We start from the raw sequence: 20818 nt of genomic DNA, 5'->3' as shown, positions 1-20818 counted from the left end.
ACCGTTTAGGTCAGAACTCACTAATAAAAATTTAAAATTCGAAAAGCATAATGATTAAAAAATTGACTAAATTAAAATATAAGAATTAAATACACAACTTACTCGAAATAAAAAGACTAATGATACAATTTGACCAAAATGTGTTGGGATAAATCTCAAGATTATAAATAAACTTCGATTCAATGTGTAATTTGATACATTAACATTGATCGGTGCAATTATACACATTTAAAGAATAAAATTCATCAATTTTTTATTATTGAATAAATATAATTATATGTATATGCAACATATAAACATAAAATGATGCTAAATCGATAATTTATGTGATTATTTATGAGAATTAGATCCAATCAAAATTTTATGTAAAATTGCACAAAATTAAAATTCATATATAATTTTAAAATTTATCGTGATATTATGAATTAATTTTAATATTTCAAAAAGTGTAAAGTTTAGTAAATTCAAGTGTTAATCAAATGATGCGATAGAACAGAAGATTCCAGGCTCATGAGCGTTAACAATCATCTTAATCTTATTTATATAGCCAAGAACAAGAATTCAGTTGCCACATATATTAGTGCAGCAATGTCCACAAAAATGGGATTAAACTGTAACTTTTTGCCTTTTTCTGTACCATATAGAAACTAATTTTTCACTATAGTATATGTGCATGTCCGAAATAAAAGTATCTAGGTCTCCAACTCCTCTGCATTCTTTTTGATTGCGCCTTTGTCAGTTTGGTTTCTTTGATTCACCGATTTGGATTCCTCGTCCTCGAATGGTAATACAATTACAGGGGCTGCTGGCACGGTAAGCCAACGTTCCTTCAAGATGGCAAGGAATCTCTTAACCATCTCCCTCCTGAATTCGAGCTCTCGAGTGAAAAGATCGCATAGAAGAAATGCAAGGACGTACTTGAAAGGCACGATGAGAAGAACGGTTGCGGATGATAACAACACCAATGCAACCTCGGTTGTTATCTGCAAAAAAGAGAACGTTTAAACGAGTATAAATTATTTCGTATTTTCTGCTATGAAAACATGTGTTCATGACTAATGACATCGTACCTGAGGCTGACCTGCGAGGAGAATCGTTCGTAATTTCAGGAGAGTAACGTTCAGATTTTGGAGGATATGTTCCACATCACGGATACCGTCTTTTACGGCTATAATCTTTTGAATAGTATTTGAAGGTGGTTGATCACGTATAGTTACTTTTCCAAAAGATCTACCTAGACGACCTTGTTCTTTGAGTCCTTTAAGTGTTAGCATGCCGCTGGCTAAGATGATCAATGCCATGGGAAAAACATATGACAGCAGATTCCTAGGGAGTAAATGTTCAACACATCAACATATTGATGCTAAAACGGATTGAATAAGACGGTAAAATTCCAATGGAGGATGCTGTACCATGAGTCAGATTGCATTTTGTCCCTTTACTCAAAAAATAAGCAAATTAGTCATTGTACGTTAGATTAAACAGCAAACTAGTCCTCATGTTAAAAGCTTTATCCATTTCCACTATTAAAAACTGGTCCATGTTGTCTGATCAGTCACACTAGTTTTTAATAGTAAAAATGGATGGAATTTTTAATAGAAATGATCATTTGCTCTTTAATCTAATGTGCAGATACTAATTTGCCCATTTTTTTATTAAAGGGGGCAAAATGCAAACGGATTCCTAATATAGGGGCTTCCATGGTACATTTACCCAGTTTAAACAAAAGCTCGAAACCTATTAGGTGAAGACCCTATTCTACAACAAGCAAAATATATAGCACGACGGATATGGGAACTCATGAGTTCATATTCAAAAGCTAACAAGTGTAGTATTGCTTGTAAGATTAAGTGCTGTTTGCCTAACAATGATTTCCGTGATGCGTCTACCTGAAAATAATTGTATAAGCAAATGCGAGAAACGAGAGAGTCAAGTGCGGCTCCTCCCATCGTCTAAGCTTTTCGAAATTCCGAGCTGTGATAGTAAAAGGGAGAAGAAGTTCCTGCATAAAGGTGAACACAAAATCAGCTCGACGATATATAAGGTTATATGTATAACATAAACTGAACTTGCTGAAACAAGCACAATAAAAAGAACATAGTGAAATGGATGCTGAACCTTGAAAAGGTCGATATTACTGGGTATCCCTTCGAGTTTCGCTGCGTCAATTGTGGCTTGAGTTTTTTCCACTGCCTGATATTTTTGTTTGCAGATTGCTGCTGCTTTTTCAACAAGGGACTTATCGGCCACAACAAGACTTTTACTTAACACAACTGCTGGTCTAGTTGAAGCATGCTTCCAAAAACTAATGGAAGCATTAGATTCCCAAGTCGGAGAGCTCATCCACTTCCTCAAGTAAACACTTCCATCTATGTCAAATACATGATCGCTGATTTCAACTTCGGGTTCAGAAGGGCTTGTTCCTTGAGCACGTTGATACTTTAAGTCCGTAGCTTTTGCAATTAATGGTCCACCCCAATAATTTACGGCTAGTGATTGGAAAACGAGATCACCATGGGGTGCATTTTGTAAAAAAGAGAATTGAACAAGTTTGATTGGATCATCTAACAACTTTCGCATAAACTGGAGAGCTTGAAGTCTAGCAATGCCATTAATGGCACTCGTCATAGCCTTTTCCTTCCCTTTTTGAGAACCGAATACTTGAGATAGTGATCGATCATTATCATCGGGTCCATACTCGTTAAGAAACTTGTGTAGAGTAATAATTTCACTGATAGACGCGTGCCAAACGTCTCGCCTTAATTCACCACCCAAGTCGACAAACTCCAGCACCCATGTTTGTGATCTGAACAGAAAGTTGACAACGAAAGACACATGACCGAACCAAAAAAAAAAGTACCCAGAAATTCAAATACTATAACTAAAAGTTCATGTAAAAGACCAGAGAAGCTCACCCCGGACCCGATGAAACAGCTACTCCAGAGTCGAAAAGCCCAGAATTGAAAGGTCCAACTTTTACTTTCTTAACTTCCAATCCAGGCCTCGTAAGATCGAGTCTTATTGCATTGCTCCGCCCTTTAAATTTAACAGCCTGCAACAACATGACAGTCATATCAAATACTTGGACCGGATCGAAAATCACTACGTTCCCTCAAAAACTTATTAAAAGTTTTCGAACTTTTCTACTCATTTGCATGAATAAAACCAATATCCGAATGAATGCATAAATTAATTCAATTTCCAAAATGGGAAACAGGATGCTTGCATGCCATTCCACTTAGGACGCATATATCAGTCAACTCGTGAACAAATGGAAGATACCATAGGTTACAACAACGTTCGATAGACGAGTTATTATGGAAGATATGTACCTCAAAGTAGAGCGCTTTATCCGTTAGAATAACTTTCCCTGGCCATGCCATGTTATTCTCCCATTTTAGAACAGGTCGTTTCCTGCTAGAACCAACGCACAATACTCTTTCCTCTGAGAGCTGAGGATATTCACAGATTTGATATGATCTCCTTCCTTCATGCACTCTACACTAAAACTAGCAGGAATCAAGCTTAGCAAATTGAAAACTCAGGCAATAACTAACAGACGAAACATGCTAAAAAGGATGCGAAGTCCACCATTCGACATCATACTTTTAGCACGGTGAGTGTGAGGAATTACTGATTGTTTATTTACTCTCGGATCACATTACAAACATGATTAGCACTAGTAGTATGAAATCAGAAGCTTACTTGAGAAGTTCATCGATATAAGTTAACCACACTCGTAATGAAATGCCCAGTTCATCACCAGCGAGAGCTTTGAAAAGGTTATGTGCCGTAGGATGATCAGCTACACCTGAAATTGCAGGAGCGATACGAGTAAAAGCCTCCTCTCCCACCAGCTTTCCCTTCAATAACGCCAATAAACTTAATTAATTTCACAACTCGCACTCTTTGTTTTCTTCTAGGAGGGGTACAGTTTGCCCCTTGATAAACTTGAATCAAATTCAAGCAAGTTCAGATACATAATCGAAACCAATATAATTTCAGAATGCTTTAAAAGGTAATTAAAGGAAAAAAGAACCTGAAGAGAAGATTTTGTCAGTGAATGAGCATGTAAATTGTTTTTATCACGGTAAGGATTCTCCCAAGCAAGCATTGTGATGAACATTAACCTCTGGAATGCACGTTCCTGTAAACATATCGATGACAGACATGAAACCGGTGAGAAAACATGAGGAAATAAGTAAATAAGTTACAGAAAATGGACATTAAGCATCCATATAATGAACCTTGAGACAGGGATGAAGATCAGAGGCATCCCTTGACAAAAACCTGAAGCAACAATACTCCACCAAATTACGAGCATCATCGTACTCGGTTTTGGGAATAAGAGTTCTAAATATCTTCTGCATTTTCTTTCCACTCAATCCATTCATCCTGTAAACTTAAATACCAAACATCATTATCACAATCCAAAACTTAAACATTATCTTAAAGCTAATTAAACCAGACATTAACACACATAATTTGATAAATTTTCACCTGCTAAACTGCTCAATAGATACAATAGCAGCTAATGAAAGATTTCCATTAGGCAAACCACTAGGAATAATCCGTTCTGCCATGAAAATGTCTTCCATTTCTTGATTATCAACTTCATCTTCATTTCGAGGATCAAGCTTTCCAGGTCCACTTTGACCAGTTTGACCAGTTTTCACCAGTGGCAAAGTTATCTCACTTAAAAAATGCTGGGTCTTTGTCAGCCATAAATTTATTCTTTCTTGCACAGTATCTGTAAATTAATGTATGCTATTAGGACAATTAAATTACTTAAAAAAAACCCAACAATATTACTGATTATTATCATAGCCAATCAGAGATAACAGAATAGCAAAAATGAAGAAGTTGACAATTTATATTCATACTGGTGTCAATGTCATTGAGCTTCCATCTATCCTTCTGAGCTCCCACAAGCTTGAACCTCAACTTCTGCTTTGAAGGTGAGTTTCTTGAGAAATATCCAAACTTGAAAACTTTTTCATGGCTGGAAATCAGATAATTCAACCCAAAATCCGATGCTTTTAACTGAGTAACCTGCAATTTAGTAACCATTTTTTTGGGCGGGATTTCAAGATTCAAGAATTTAATCCATGAGTCGAATCCTAATGAAGCAAAGTAGTCAAAATAATTATTAAAGGAATTTAAAAGGTTCAAATAGCTCTATTGGAGAGGACTTGGAATTTATAAGCTTGGAAACATAAGTTTCTTTGGGTTAATGGGTTTCAAAGATTCAAGCTTTGAGACAGATTTGTAACTAAAGACGTTGGAATCAAAAGGGAAGAAGATGAAGATGAAGAAGAGAGGCGTGTGGAAATGGCTTTTCCTTTAATGCACAGGAAAATAAACGTGCTAGATGAAAAAGAATCAAACTTTGGGATAATTGCTTGTAGGATTATATAATTTTTTGCCCCTCAACTTAACACTTTATTCTCTTAAAAGATTTGATAACCTGACTAGTATTATTGGAATAAAATCAGGTCAAATAAACTGAGAACTAATTAATATAATGGTTCGAGTAGGATTAAACGAATTCATTCAAAAACGGCTTAAAATTGATAAAAATAAAAAATTGAGACAAAAATTGACACTTGAACAAGTTAAATTGGCTTAATAAAATTTTTATTTTTCAATTTTTAGAGTTTTATGAATTTTTAATTATTTATTTAATTACTGTTCGTCTGATGGTCGAACTTATTGAACTATTTGAATTGCGAATCGATGGTCTGACCTATTCAACCATAAGTTCGGTTATTAAAACCCTATATGTGACACTCCCAGATTATACCCTATCATCAACTTAAAATTTTGTATAATTTTTTTTGGTAAGATGCACTCAAGGTCATTAAACTATTAGTAAGTTCATATTTTGGTCATTCAAAATCAAAAGTTACAAAATTATTATTGAACTATTCGAAAATTTTCATTTAAGTCATTTGACTATTCAAAAATTTTTATTTAAGTCATTGGGTTGTTACGTTTTTTTTAAAAAATAAGCTAGAGAGCTCTAAGCGATGATTTAACAATTAATACGGTGGATCAATACCCATCAACGAGTAGAAGAGTATGCCTTAGCAACAAATTAATCTGGCGATCACTATTGGAGGTCAAAGGAAAAAGTTGTTTGAATTTTTGGTTCATAGATTCATGTTGTTCAAAGATGTTTCATGATAAAAACTAATTTGTGGAAGAGAAAATGAATGAGAGTTTTCGATTGGTGCAAACGATGTGAACGTAAAAGGCCATACAACAATGATTTTAAATAGCCCAGTGGCTTAAATGAAAACTTTCAAATAGTTCAATGACAATTTTGTAACCTTTTGAAGTTAAGTGATCAAAACGTAAACTTACTAATAGTTCAGTGACCTTGGTGTAGCTTACTCTAAATTTTTTAATTTTCAAGTAATGAGGTGACTTAATATAGAGTATCGTCAGATTTTTATGCTTTTCAATTTTAGGGACTAAAATGGACCTGATTGTTAAGTTCAAGTGTTAAAGTGAATAAAAAAATACAGGCACCAAAATGAACCTAATTGTCAAGTTCAGGGGCTAAAAACAATATTATCCATTGCTTTTACATTACCTAGTTGACACGAGACGAAACCGAACACAACACCCAAAATTTTTGTCTTCGGAGTTAGAAACAACCATCACCACCACTTATATTTAGCTTCTAGCAATCTACACGTGTATTTTAAGTTTCTTTTAGGGTAAATTGCACCTAAGGTTGTCAAACTATTAAGAAATTTACATTTTAGTCACTCAATTTTAAAAAGTTACAAAATGGTTATTTAACTATTCGAAAGTTTTCATTTATTTCACTGGACTATCAAGTCTTTTTTTTTTTAAAGTTCAACTGGCGAGCTCCAAGTGACAATTCAACGATCAATACAGTGAAATAGTTCCCATCAAGTAGAATATACCTTAGATCTAAGCGACGATTAGTGTCATAGATGAGAGAAAAAAAACATTCGGATTTTGGTTCACAAATTCGTGATGTTCAGTGTTGTTTCATGGAAAAAAAATAGATTGTAGAAGAGGAGGGGAAAGAGAGATTTCGATTATTGCCAATAGTGCGAATGAAGAAAGTCATGCAATAGCAATTTAACAACCCAATGACTTAAATGAAAATTTTTGAATAGTTTAATGATTATTTTGTAACTTTTTGAAGTTGAGTGATTAAAACTTAAATTTATTAATGGTTTAGTGACCTTGGGTGGAGTTTACCCTTTTTTAAATGCTTTTCTCAAAATATTTGTTATTTATTTAAATGGTTAAAATATCCATGTATTTTTTTCTACATTTGAAATTTAGTTTTATATTTTTATTTTCAAGAATTTAATGTATTCATCCTCCAATTAAAAAGTACAAGTGAAATTATTGACATTATTAAAATTAGTCTTTAAATTTATGTTTATTACATCATTTATTGATTACATAGTTACTAAACGATTATTTTTTATTTATTTCAAAATATTACACTAACGAATTAAAAAATAACATTAACTGAATTAACAATTAAATTTAAATTTTAAATTCAAAAATAAAAATCTAAATTTCTATAAATAAAAGTAATAGAATTAAATAAGAATACAAAAGCATATTTTAATTTATTTAAATTCCTCAAATAAATGCCAAACTTACTGTTTATATTTAGGGTAAAGTATAAGAATAGTCACCTGACTATTCAGTTGTTTTATTTTAGTCACCTAACTATTAGTTTTTTTCATTTTAGTCATTCAATTTTTCAAAATTAAATATTTTAGTCACTCTTTTGTTAGTTGTCTAACGAAAGTCTAACATGTGATTTGTTTTATTAACCTAATAAACCTGAATTTAATAAAATATTTTAACAGTGGTAACAGTCCTTAAAAATTCACATCAGCATTTTCATAAGAATAGAGTAACTAGACCAACTAATATATTAACTAATGACATTATAAATAGATCTAAATTTAATAGAGAATTTTAACGGTAACAATTCTTAAAATTTCACATCAGCATTTTAATAAAAATAAACTAACTAGACCAACTAATAGACTAACTAATGACATTATAAAAATTGATGTATCAAATTATGTCAAATATAAAGTATAGAGATTAAATCTCAAATTTGAATGAAATATAAGTATTAAAACTAAAATCTAACCATTATTAAAACTAAAACCTAACCATTCTTGTATAATTAAAAAAAATTATTAAAATTAAAATTTAACTATTATCTTCAAAATAAAAAAACAACGGAATTGTTTCATGCAAGGAAGGCCTTAGGGCTAGTACAGCTTTTTTTTTTTCTTGGGTGTAATCATAGATGTTCTTATCCGTGTTACAGTTTAAGTCTAGTCATGTTTGGGCTGAGTGGTATTCAGGTAAACCCTCCTAACAATATCGACTCCAGAATTAGAACTTAATTCAAATACTTAACGAAAAAGTCCATTCCCACTTTTTCCAACTATTTTTTGATGTATACATATATAGTAGTATAGATTTTATTGTATAAATAAAATCACAATAAAAAATTTATGGTGAAGTTGACAATACCATGGGCAAATGCCAAAAATCTGAAACAAAAATGCATAAAAAACATTACTTGAAGTTTCACTATTTCAGTGTTCACCATGAAACCCAAACTTCCCTCCCTCATAAACCATTTTTCTCTTTCCAAAACTTAAACGTGTATCAAGTAACAAAACTGGTTTATATTTACCTATCAAACAAGTGTTTGTCTTGCTTCTGTTCACTGTGCCAATGGTAATGGTCATGGTGGTATTGTGTCTTCTATTTCCTTATCTCTTGTTCATGTCTTGTCTATTTAGTGGTCTATTGTTCCTCAATGCAATATTCTGTGGGTGTACTTTTCCATAAGCAAGGTAAATTCTTTTTCAAACCCTTCCTCGAGCTTGACAAGATCTTCCCAATACCGTAGTGTGATTGTTAACCTTCTATCTTGACGACTTTTCATCAGCTTCTCCCTCTCTGCATTGAACTCTCCTATGTTTTTCTCATGAAGCTCAATGGCACTGAACATTCAAAAACATGTTAAAAATTCTCTTCACAACATAGAACAAGAAAATAAATGTTGTTACAGCTTTAAGTAGATAGAATGTCACCTGCATTCATCTTTATCATGTATCGGATTCATATTTGATTGCTTAACTCTCTCACTTGCAGCCCTTTGCAGCTTCTCGAAATTATCTTCCTTACAGTCTATGGATTGGTAAATAGTATTGATTTTCTCCTTGAAATATTGTTCTTTAGCTATCAACTGGAAAACCATTGCATTGCAATAAGGAAGAGATATCTAGCTATAGAACACTGAAATTGCAGCAATAAAGTTAAAAAATGCTACCTCTTCTTTGTTCTGTTCATGCTGCAATATAGCTCGTTGCCTCACGATATGATTTTTCGGCTCTATTGTCTGGTGGAGCTTCTCACTCAATCGGCCTAGAGACTCTGCAAGGACTTGTGAATGTTGCTGTTCTTGAGCAACCTTCTTTTTAAGTCGGGTAAGTTGCTGACTATTGTCGTTTATCTTCTTTATTTGGCTCTCAACCATCTCTTGGTATGATCTCAGCTCGAATTTCAGCTTGGAATTCCCTGTTTGATCGCATAGATTGTATCATTCACAAGAAAAGTTCAAAAACAACGATTTAACAAAAGTGATTGCAGCGTATTAGACCTTGAGAGTGTCGGTTAAATACATCCAAGTCTTCTTTGATGGCAATGTAGCCGTAAAGTTGGCGTTTTCCACCAGGACAGAATGGGACCTGTGAATGATCCCAAGCATCCCTATCCCTTCCTTGTTCTTTAAAATGTTTATGCAAACGAACAGCCTCTAAATACCCTGCTGCTGAACTCTCAAAGATCAACACACTCATCCCGCGGTGACCTTGTGGACCATACGAATGTCTCGCTTTTATCGCAGCATATGAGCTGAAGTAATTGAGAAGCTCTTGATTTCCCATCCCACTCCACTAATGAAATAACAGTCAGTACAAAGCAATTAGCAGTATATTAGTAATAGAGATAGTTTACTATCCAAGAGCAGTAAAGTACCTTGCCGGTTTCGTCCTGTTCATATTTTGTATTCATAATGATAACCATTGGTGGCCAAACTATTTCATGATCTGCAACTCTAACATTAAGCCCTTCCCATTTGCCAACAGCATCGTTGGCCGGTTTAATGAAAGTTCCTCTCCTACGCATCTCCTCGACCAAAAGTTCCGCGAATACACGATGCATCTTAGCTCTCCGTGTCATTTTAGTCATGGAATGAGTCATTAGAGGCTGTACACCTCGATACCAATCAATGGCTCCCGGTCCACCTTGACATGCAGGGCAGTGCCATTGCTGAGCTGGTGAAATGATCTCCTCAACAGTCAATTTCTCTAAACGTTCAAAGAATGCATTGAACCATTTGCTCTTCTTGCGTGCTTCATGACTCTTCTCGTCTTCATCAAAATCGAAGTCATAGTCATCCAAATCATCGTTATCATACACAACATCAGGGTCATTGTTATCATATTCATCAACTCTATTTTCTGAACTGTTAGGCAAAGTGAAACCAGCTTGAACAGGGCAAGTTCCAGCACCTTGTTGGGTCGATGCACTACCATGTCTTCTCGAACTCAAACAAGAACCATCCACAGTTGGCCTGACATTGGAAGTAGTTTGCATCTTAAGTTTCTGAATCAAATTTGGATGTCCCCATACATTAGATGTAGAATCTTTATGTAACCCGGAATTTGCAGCAACTCGGTTTTTAGACTCCCTTCCATCCACTGAAGAAGCAAGCTTGATGTCAGCTACATCCCGGTTTACTTGACAACGACCGGAAACTTTATACACGCTTCCCAAGTCAGGAAATGGGTCAGTAGCATCTGCCATGAAATCTACTCCTAGATCACTGTATTGAATGAAAAGATTGGTGATTTTCTTACAACAAGAAGCTTAGTTATATCAGTACATATACAAGAAATATCACATATATGCTCAGTTGTTGAGGGATTAATGATGCATAAAAGCTATCCATGTGGTTTTAATTTCCACAGTAAAACGTCCCAACATTAAAAGTACTAGACCAAACGTTACTCTTCTTTTCCAAGGAAGAACAAAACAAAATGCTACGATTTTCCATCAGCTAAAATTATTTACTACCAAGGATCACTGTGGGGTATATCCATATTGAGCACACTCATGAATAGTCAAAATTTCATATCATATAAGATTAATTCCTTTCTAAGTTCTAATACAAGATGCTTATTAGATCGGTAATATTTTGTTGTATCCACACTAATACCAATCAAACCCCTTTTCATGAACAAAATATGATCAATTAACTGACTAATAAGACTAGTGTTACAAATAACATATTGTTATTGTACGAAATATATAAATATCAATTAATACGATTAATATAAAATTTGATATAATGAAATGGTTGAATAATTGAATTAGATTATTCAAAATTATATTTTGAACGTCAAGGTTATGCGTCATAATTAAAGAAAGAAAATCTATGAAACAAAACATATAATATGGATCTTAAAATGTAAATAGTGGATTGCACGACATGTTGATATTGAGAAGAGTAGTTACGAATCTAAAAAATTATAAATAGATAAAACGAAATAAATGATAACTTATTTGTAAAATATATATATATATATATATATGCAAATGGTAAGCACTTCAAACAATACCGTTTTGAAATCAAATGAATTGGATAATTCTCTCTAGGATCAATCAGCTAGCTACTTCCAATTTACATGGAATCTTACCAGTAAGATTTAAATCGAAACCCACCTATCTTTCTTTTAGCCAATCATGAGCAAGAACAAGCAGCAAAGTAGCTATGGCAGATTTAATTTAAAACAATTGTAAATCAGTACTCAAAAAAGAAACATAAAACTTGCATATAATAAGGAAAAAAGTAAGATCTTTTCAAAACGTAACGTTTTCCAATGCATAAAATACGAAAATAAACAAGTTATTCAGCCGAAAAAAAGAAGAACAATACCTCCGTTTATTCATCCTGTTTGAATAACTCAAAAGCCAATCAAATGACATCAACACATGCATTTATACAAACAATTCATGTGCAAAACAAACAAAGATTTCAAGTTTCAACCATTAAGAACATGAGATCATCACGTAAAAACAACTCTTTATTCTCTTTGAAACTCTCATGGAAGAATACATTAACATTTAACAAAAGACATGCTTTTTACCAAAACAAAAAAGGTGGGTATTTTTACCAGGATAGAGTTTGAAGAGCGAAAAAAAAAAAGAACAGGTGCCTGTGGAGAACAAGAGAGAGTCTAAAAATGAGAAACTCAGAAATCATTAATCATGGAAGAAGGGATGTGAGACGCACGCGCGTTGTGAGTGATGGAAATGACCAGACGGCCGCGTCCCCCCACTGAGTCGAGAATGGGGACCCTTTTCACGACTGTAAGTACATAAATATCGCAGATTTACTTCCACGTAGATAGTCCATTGCATGCCCGCTTTTTTCACTTTCTTTATTTTCTATTTTTTTCAATATTTTTTTAAAGAACATTGATAATAAAATATTAATATTATGATATATACAATATAAAATTTAAATAATTAATATAAATTTTAAATATTCTTAAAGCCATTATTTAATTTTATTTATGCGTAAAAAATATTTTGGCCGGAAGTGTGGGTCTGTATATATATTTATTATAGTTTATTTTCAATATATTCTTTTTTTCATGTGAAAGATATGTGATACTCGTTTTAATTGATGATAGAAACAGGAGCTTCCTTTCATTTTCTGCTTCGTTTGCATGAATCACGTTCAGACTTGTAGTCGTTATAATCTTTATAATTATTCATAGGGAGAATATTTGATGATTAATAATAATATAATATGTTATCATTAAAGAAAACAAAAAATAATAGAGATACGTTGATTGAGTTTTAGCTCGATTGAAATGCGTATTATTATCAATACAAGAGGACGTAAGTTCGAATGCGCTGAAATATATTATCCTCCTATCAATGCCTAGAACTATCTATAACCCCTCCTCAATTCATAAATAGGAGGATAATACGCTTCAGCGCACTCAAACCTACATCTTCCTACACTGTCAACAATGTTATTATTTATTGATGGTGCATAAAATTTATGTACTCATGATGTATCAAAATTATTTCAATATAAAATTAAAATATTTTATATTTTTTTATAAATTTTGTGCCATTAATATTTTGTCGGTTATTATTTTATCGATATAATTCATATTTATTATATGATTTCAATTTAATTTAATATCATTATCATACTATTAAACCTTTATAAATTTTCATTCAAAACTTAACATACATAAGAGTGTGAAATTTTAAATTATATAGAATTCTTTATATTTATTTAAGTCATGATATTATTATTTTATTTAAAAATAAACTATTTTATATATTGTTTTATTTCTATAAATGTGTACGTAAAACTTTAATTTTAATTTAACTTTATATATTTAAATAAATAAATATATTAATTTAATTTTATATTAGATAAATATAATTATTTGTTTATGTAATGTGCAAACTTAAAATGGTGTTCTATCAATATTTGTGTTAGTAATTGGTGAAAATTAAATAAAATCAAAATTTTTGCATAATATTACACATTAGATTAAAGTTAGTGTATAATTAAAAGTTGTCATTAGTGTTACGGGTCACGGATCAAAACTCGTGACGAAAGCATACAAAACTTCCCATTGAGGTAAACTAATTAAATAGGATTTATTTAACCCATTGGAACTGACCCAATTCGTAGAACACATTGAGAAACTTATCTAGTTGAAGCCTTGGTAACCTAGTGGAACACTACAGGAAAACTGGAGTTACCATTATGAATATTGTAATCATAAGTGATAAAATTGTATAAAGTTTAAATTCTTGAAGACTCTCATATTGTAGATAGACTTTAATCTTAACTGTCGGTGTTTATAGAGACATTCTCCATCATTTGTAATCATCTTATTTAAAGTTATTAAATATGTTTGAGAGCATTTACTCAAACACTTGGCGAGCTCTTTTATCTTTAAGTTGCTTACAAACTTTTCAAAAGTTAGGAGCAAAGAAATTATCTAAGGCCACGGGGTTTGTCAAATTAAAATTCTAACATCGTGAAACTGCTAATACCTAATTAATTTAAAAAAGGAAATTTATCTTATAAATTTATGGTGTATTAATTATAATATGATTATGGGTTTAATTTCCATATCTATACTTACTATATATAAAGATTTTGATTGAGTTATTGCGGTGGAATTTTTGGGCTTTTGACAATAATTTATAGGTTAATGAAAGTTCGTTATCAAGTTGGTCTGATGATGGTAAAATTATGAAACGGTTATTGACGATTAATTAATGTTATATTTTTAAACCCTCCAATATTACGATTACTATAAATTTATCTTTCTCGTATATTAGAATTTATTTTCTTTTAGAAACAGTGGCATTTATGCAATAATTTATAATATTCTTATATGTTAGTTTTATATATGTACACTATTGTTTATGCTTTCTATGAATGGTAGTCTTTTTTTCTTCATTGTTTTTAAGTTTGAACCTTACATTGTTTTTATCGTGTGCAGACGCGAATCCAAAGTGGTACCTGTTCTTATAGGCCTTGGCTCTTTAGATAAAATGGGGGAATTTTATTTTTAGTCCCTCTAAAAATCTACTGACTCAATTTATGCCTTTTTTGTTTTTTTTTTCCTTCTAAATTTACCTTCCAATGTTTTATATTTTTATCTTGACTCCTTAATAATAATTTTATGGCTTCGACTCAGATCTTGCACGGAGTTTCTCTCAGATTTTATTTTAATTTAAGTCGAATCATACGTAAATTATAATTAAAATTTATTTTAATTTAGATTCAATTTTATTTTATTATCAATATGATTATATTTTTAATAATTAATTTTAATTATAATTATTTGTAATTGTGGATATAAGTATACTTTTTTAAACCATAATCTCAAAAGGGATGAAAAACCACATGTAAAATGAGAGATAAGGGCACATTTATTTCAATATCTTTTTATGATATGTGCCTAGGTTCGAGTCATGCTAGTCGCGTTTATTGTATTGGGTTTTGCCTCATTCTCGTAATTCACCAAATTTTTTTTCAAAAATTATCAGTCAACAAAAAATATAATTAAATTTGAATTTTTAATATTTGAATAAACATAATTAATTTTTATATTTAGTAAATGTAAAATTATATATTTTTAAATATAGTAATAATCTATTACATAAATTGTAATATATGTGAAAATTTTGACAATTCTTCACAACACGTGAAACACAAGAAGTTTCATCTTACATACCATCTTCATTTTTTTTAAAAAGATTCATCTTTCATACTATCGTCGATTATTTATAAATGAATTTTAAATTAGTTTTAAAAATTTAAACATTTTAATCGAGGACTTAAAACATCAATAGGTTTTATATTGCTAGATTAAGTGTCAGTTTAAATTAGAGGTGTCTATGGGCCGGGCTGGGCTCAGGAAAAATTTCGGCCCACATCCTAGGCCCGACCCTAAATATGGGCCTAAAATTTTGACCAGGCCCGGCCCGGGAAAAATTCCTAAGCCCGAGCCTGGCCCGGCCTATTTTTTTAATAAACACGAAAATTTTATTTTAAAAATAAAAAAAGTAAAAATATATATTTTAAAATTAAAAAATTAAAAAATATATATTTATTATATTCGGGCCGGGCCGGGCCCAGGCCAAAAAAGTGGTGCCCGAGGCCCGACCCATTTTCTAAACGGGCCTCATTTTTTGCCCAAACCCATATTTCGGGCCTATATTTTTACCCGAACCCTCCCATATTTCGGGTGGGTCGGGCCGCCCAGCCCATGAACACCTCTAGTTTAAATGTTAAATGTTAGTTGAATCTTTCAAAATATTTTAAAAACTAAATATTTAAAAATTATTGTCCAAAATTTTAACTTAGGATGAGTTTAGATAGGCGGTGCGTTTACCTGCAGTTAGTGTAAAAACAACGGTGGCGGTGAGATTAGATACTGTAGTGTGAGACAAAAAGTAGACTAAACGCACCGCACCGCACCCAATCGCCCATCCAAACCCACCCTTAGTCCGAAAACTTCAAAATATAAATAACCTTTAAAGTATATTGGATTTGACATGGTGCGTACTTAAAACACAAAATAAAAATTTGTACACAAGTGTACCAATTGCATTAACAATTCATTAAAATCGAGGACTATTTTGTAGCATATTATATTCAAGCTATCTATATAGGTTATAGACATATAAAAAATTTTGATCCACGGATTTTAAAAATGTTGCACGTTACATTTGAGTTAACATTTAACACTCAAATTAATGATTAAATTGATGGAATGACTTAATTGATATAATTTTAAAACTTTAAAATGTTTGATAAAATGTCTAATCAAATGATTTGATTCCCAAGGATGAGGCTTTTGAGCTTTTTGTCATTATAATCGATGAATTGTATCAAGATAGTGTTTTTTAAGAGATAAAGTACCAAAATATCACTAAATTATTAATTTTATTCTATTTTAATATTCAATTATTATTATTTTATATAATTACTAACTTTTTAAAATTAAATATTTAATTTCGATAATTATGGAAATTTTGATTAATTAATTTGTTTTTGTTGTATGCGAATACATTCACTGACATCTTTATAGTATCAATGATTTATTACCATCCTCTAGCAAAATGTCTTTCACTGTCTCTAGAGGAGCAACAAATAATTGTAAACTAGTAGCAACTTTTAGCCATGCAATCCGCAACTTCATTCTTAGATCTCGGCACATAACGTACTCAAACTTCCCACTCTTGGTGTAGCATTCCATGAATCAACCGTAATTCCACTATTTTACTACTACCATTCAAAAGAGATTCAACCAGCAACTCATTATCCAATTCCAGCTCTATTAATCTAAAACCCTTAACCTAAGCTTTTAACTATTAAAATGGTAGTTTGAATATAATGTGAAAGGTGTTAATCAAAATTTAAACGTGTATATATAAAACATGAATAATGTAAACATGGCGAGTTAAAAAATGCTTTTAAGATTTAATGACATTAATTGTTTTTAATATGATCGACCAAAATTATTTATACGACAAATAAATGTGAAACAAATATTTAATAAAATGGGTTACTATATTATTTGGTATTTAAATTTGGTTTCAGCGATCAAATTGGTATAAAAAATTTTCTTTTTATTCGAATTTAGTACTTGAGTTTTGTTTAATAAGGATAAAAAAGAAGAAGTTCTAGTGCTAAATTGAATATTGGGGTCAAATTTAGGTGCTTAACCAAGACAAAAGGAAAAACTCAAAGTACCAAATTGGAAAAAAAAAACTCAGGTACCAAATTGAACATTGGAGATAAACTCGAGTACCAAAAAGTATATTAACCAAAACATTTTGTGTACTTTTTTTAGCTAATCTGATAGGCTATAAATCAATGCATTTTTATTGATTTCACGAACTGAAAGCATTAATACTTCGAATTTACAGTCTCAAAGTATCTAAGTGAAAACAAAAGCTATCCATTGAATTTCAAATTACCTAAATCAATGGCTAGCAATAATGGTGGTGGTGAACAGCAATCGAAGAAAACGGCGGAATTGGGCAAACCCTTAAAAGAAGGAGAAAGAATTCTAGAGCCAAGTCGAAGACCCGATGGTACCCATCGAAAACCCGTACGGATTCGGGCCGGGTATGTTCCTCAAGAGGAAGTCGCCATTTACCAGTCCAAAGGTGCCCTGGTATGTCACTTGCGTAATTTATGCATTTATGTGCTTATAGTTTTCATGTTTTTAGTGTTTATGGCATTGAATTTGTATTTTTAATGTGTATACTATGCATTTGTTTATGTATGGGGGGTAGATGGATGGATGGTGTAGGATGTATTATCATGTATGGTTCATTGTTTATGTTTGGCGATTGTTAAAACTGGGAATTTTTTTGCTATGGTTTTATGGTTGAGCTTTTAAGGTTAAAGGTAATTTAATTGTTGGTAATGTTTAGATGAATGAGTATTGTTGAGGGAACTTCCGAGAACTCTTCATGGTGTCATTCGTCGGGCAGGGAAAGACGCTCACTTCGCCATAGTAGGTAGCCGTGCGTACAGCCTGATGCCCTGAGGCATTCTTCCTCTGTGAACCTTTCAAGTACCTTTCAAGCCTCTTTGCGGAAGTTAGAGACAAAGCCCCAGCATGATTTGGGGACAATACCGACCATTGTTGGGGGTTTGACTGCCTGCTTGGCAGACTACACTTTGTAGACTTCTCTTGAAGGAGTCGGAACTTCCCTCAACATGTAGAGAATTAGCTTTATAGTATTGTGACTGCCCCATCCCATTCAGCTAAAGTTCAACGTTGTTTGAGGTTATTGTATTCTAAGCTTTATTTTGTAGATATATCTCTCGAAAATGTTTTTTCTTTCATTCTGAAAGGTAAAGAGTAGGAAGAACTGAGGAGTGACATTGATAATTTGTTTTAATCTACGATGCAGTGGAAAAAGGAGATGGCTTCACAAGTAGGGCCTCCAGGTTACGATCCACCTACAGATACAAAACTGAAAACCAAGTCAGCAAAAAGAAACGAACGAAAGAAAGAGAAACGGGTACAGGTACGAAACTCATTGCTGCAATCTTGAATTAGTTTACATTTAATGGTTTATACCGTTGTACCGACATATACAGTCTGCCAACAGGTTCCCCAGTTTTTAGATTTCTTGCAGGCCTTTTGTACTTCATTATCTCTGTTTTTACTATTTATTGGAAGACTTGTTATTTTTGTTGCGGTTCGTATTTTCACTTGCATCATTGCTGCAGCTTCATATTTATTGGAAAGTATATATACTGTATTAACTAGTTGATAGAATAAATTATTCAGCTTCGGTATTGAGCTTAATGTCGGTATCAATGTAGTGAGAGATGAATATAGAGTCTTGTGATTGTTCTAGACGTTTGGCCAACGAGACTATATATATTAATACTTGTGATTTTGTTTACCAATCTACCTATGGCAGGCTGCTCTTGAAAAGGGTAAGAACTCGGAAGCAGTGGCCGATAATGAGATTAAAGGAGACGGTTTAACTGAGGAAGATTTAGATCATGGATCGGAATCTAATGACAGATCTTGCTGTTTCTCAAATCCTGTTTCAACCTCTCCTCTCTCAAACTCAGTGGATGCCTCGGATGCTGTGACACCAGCTCAAGATCTCGATAAAAAAATCCGGGCACTTAAAAAGAAGGTATGGTTCATTACACTGTTGTATTAATATGCAAATAATATTGGTTATAATTTGTCCAACAGATTTGCATAATCTTTGTTCACATTTGCTAATAATTAATTTCTTGGTGCACAGTCCTCTTTCTTGTTCTATGCTTTGGTTCATATTCCTATAAATCTCGACTTGTTTTTTTTCGTTCTTCCTTCTTCGATTCAGATGCTTTCCTGGAGGAGATTTTAACTAAGATTTTGGCTTTTGTGTATGGTTGCTTGTTTATCTAAACGAGACTTGTTTTCAGCAAATATATATGCTGAGTAGTTTATCTACCTATCTAGCTATTTACAAGTTTCAAATTCGAGTTGTCTAAACATGTTTGAGAACTTTGAGCCACTTAAGCATAGAGTTCGGTAAAAGTATCTTGGAGGCCTTTGTGCTAGGAGTTAAATTCCATTTTGCCCCCTCTTCTCTAAACATGGGCAAATTAGTCCTTATATGTTAGATCAAGGAGCAAATTGGTCTTTTTTGTTAAAAATTTCATCTATTTGTATAGTTAAAAACTGGCATGTATGATGGACTAACAAGACAGTGAGCATGTGATGTGTATCTCATGCTAACATACAAAGACTAGTTTTTAACAGTAGAAATGGATGAAATTTTTATCAGGAGGACCGGTTTACTCTTTAATCTAAGGTATAGGGACTAATTTGACCATTTTTTGAGTAGAGGGGGCAAAATGCAGTCTAGCTCCTAGTATAGGTGCCTGTATGGTACTTTTACCCATAGAGTTCTTTATTTCAGTGGTATCTTCTCCATTCCTCGGACAACAGTGACGGTGGCTTTATCCTTTTCTTGAGCCTGTAAAACATCTGGTGTATATAACTTTTTTTGTGTTACGCTTTTGATTTACGTAAATTGTGGTTTGCATATGTAGATCCGGTTAGTGGAAGCTCAACAGCAGAAAACTCTGCAGCAAGATATGAAGCCGGAACAGTTGGAAAAACTGGCAAAACTAGATGGTTGGCGTGAGGAGCTAAAGCTTTTGGAGGACAAAAAGGCTGAATTTGCAGCATTGTAAGTTTAGGTTTCCGTCCCCACGAAGAAACTATGTTGTTGATTTATAATTGGAAATTTCGGTTTTTTTGTAAGTTTAGGTTTCCGTCTCCGTAAAGAAACTGTGTCGTTGATCCATAATCGGAGATTTCGTTTTTAAAAGTGACAACGGGAACTTACATTCATGCATATCACCATGTTTAAGTAGTACTCTTCCTTTCCATTGCACATCAATCATTAAGCGGTAAAAGTATCATGGAAGCTTTTATACTAAGAGTCAGATTGTATTTTTCCGCCTCTACTAAAAAAGGACAAATTGGTTATGTATCTTAGATCAAAGAGCAAAATGGTCATTCTGTTTAAAATTAATCCATTTCTACTGTCATTAGGTACACGTGGCACATCACATCACATGTCATTATTTGGTTATTCCGTAAATTACGTCAGTTTTTAACAGTACAAA

General features: G+C 32.6%; 3 protein-coding genes across 5 annotated transcripts; 1 reads left to right on the top strand and 2 right to left on the bottom strand.

The window, feature by feature from the left end:
* Window positions 1–511: 511 nt before the first annotated feature.
* LOC105795466 (uncharacterized) lies at window positions 512–5376 on the bottom strand. 2 transcript variants are annotated; one of them, XM_012625102.2, is made up of 11 exons: window positions 4884–5376; window positions 4501–4750; window positions 4248–4395; window positions 4040–4147; window positions 3706–3863; window positions 3333–3498; window positions 2916–3052; window positions 2119–2806; window positions 1890–2002; window positions 1082–1326; window positions 512–983 (listed from the first exon to the last, which is right to left on the bottom strand). In XM_012625102.2, exons 1-11 carry the CDS (start codon window positions 5068–5070, stop codon window positions 850–852), a joined length of 2334 nt encoding a protein of 777 aa, XP_012480556.1. In that variant the 5' UTR covers window positions 5071–5376; the 3' UTR covers window positions 512–849. The 2 variants fall into 2 exon arrangements, with proteins under 2 accessions (XP_012480556.1, XP_012480555.1); XM_012625101.2 differs by having other exon boundaries at window positions 1071–1326; window positions 4884–5374.
* A 3158-nt stretch (window positions 5377–8534) lies between these two features.
* LOC105795465 (protein SUPPRESSOR OF GENE SILENCING 3) lies at window positions 8535–12450 on the bottom strand. 2 transcript variants are annotated; one of them, XM_052628774.1, is made up of 6 exons: window positions 12273–12450; window positions 10072–10921; window positions 9695–9989; window positions 9365–9612; window positions 9126–9280; window positions 8535–9035 (listed from the first exon to the last, which is right to left on the bottom strand). In XM_052628774.1, the coding sequence occupies exons 1-6, from the start codon at window positions 12359–12361 to the stop codon at window positions 8846–8848; spliced, it is 1827 nt and encodes a 608-aa protein (XP_052484734.1). In that variant the 5' UTR covers window positions 12362–12450; the 3' UTR covers window positions 8535–8845. The 2 variants fall into 2 exon arrangements, with proteins under 2 accessions (XP_052484734.1, XP_012480554.1); XM_012625100.2 differs by lacking the exon at window positions 12273–12450 and adding an exon at window positions 12035–12221.
* Window positions 12451–17557: 5107 nt separating this feature from the next.
* Window positions 17558–20629, top strand: LOC105795464 (partner of Y14 and mago). Its single transcript, XM_012625097.2, has 4 exons — window positions 17558–17834; window positions 18583–18699; window positions 19102–19326; window positions 20237–20629. Exons 1-4 carry the CDS (start codon window positions 17643–17645, stop codon window positions 20378–20380), a joined length of 678 nt encoding a protein of 225 aa, XP_012480551.1. The 5' UTR covers window positions 17558–17642; the 3' UTR covers window positions 20381–20629.
* Window positions 20630–20818: the final 189 nt, after the last annotated feature.

This window comes from Gossypium raimondii, chromosome 3 (assembly GCF_025698545.1).
Source record: "Gossypium raimondii isolate GPD5lz chromosome 3, ASM2569854v1, whole genome shotgun sequence".
Taxonomy (NCBI): Eukaryota; Viridiplantae; Streptophyta; class Magnoliopsida; order Malvales; family Malvaceae; genus Gossypium; species Gossypium raimondii.
Note: the sequence above shows the minus strand (reverse complement) of the source record. Positions and strands in the feature narration are given on the sequence as shown.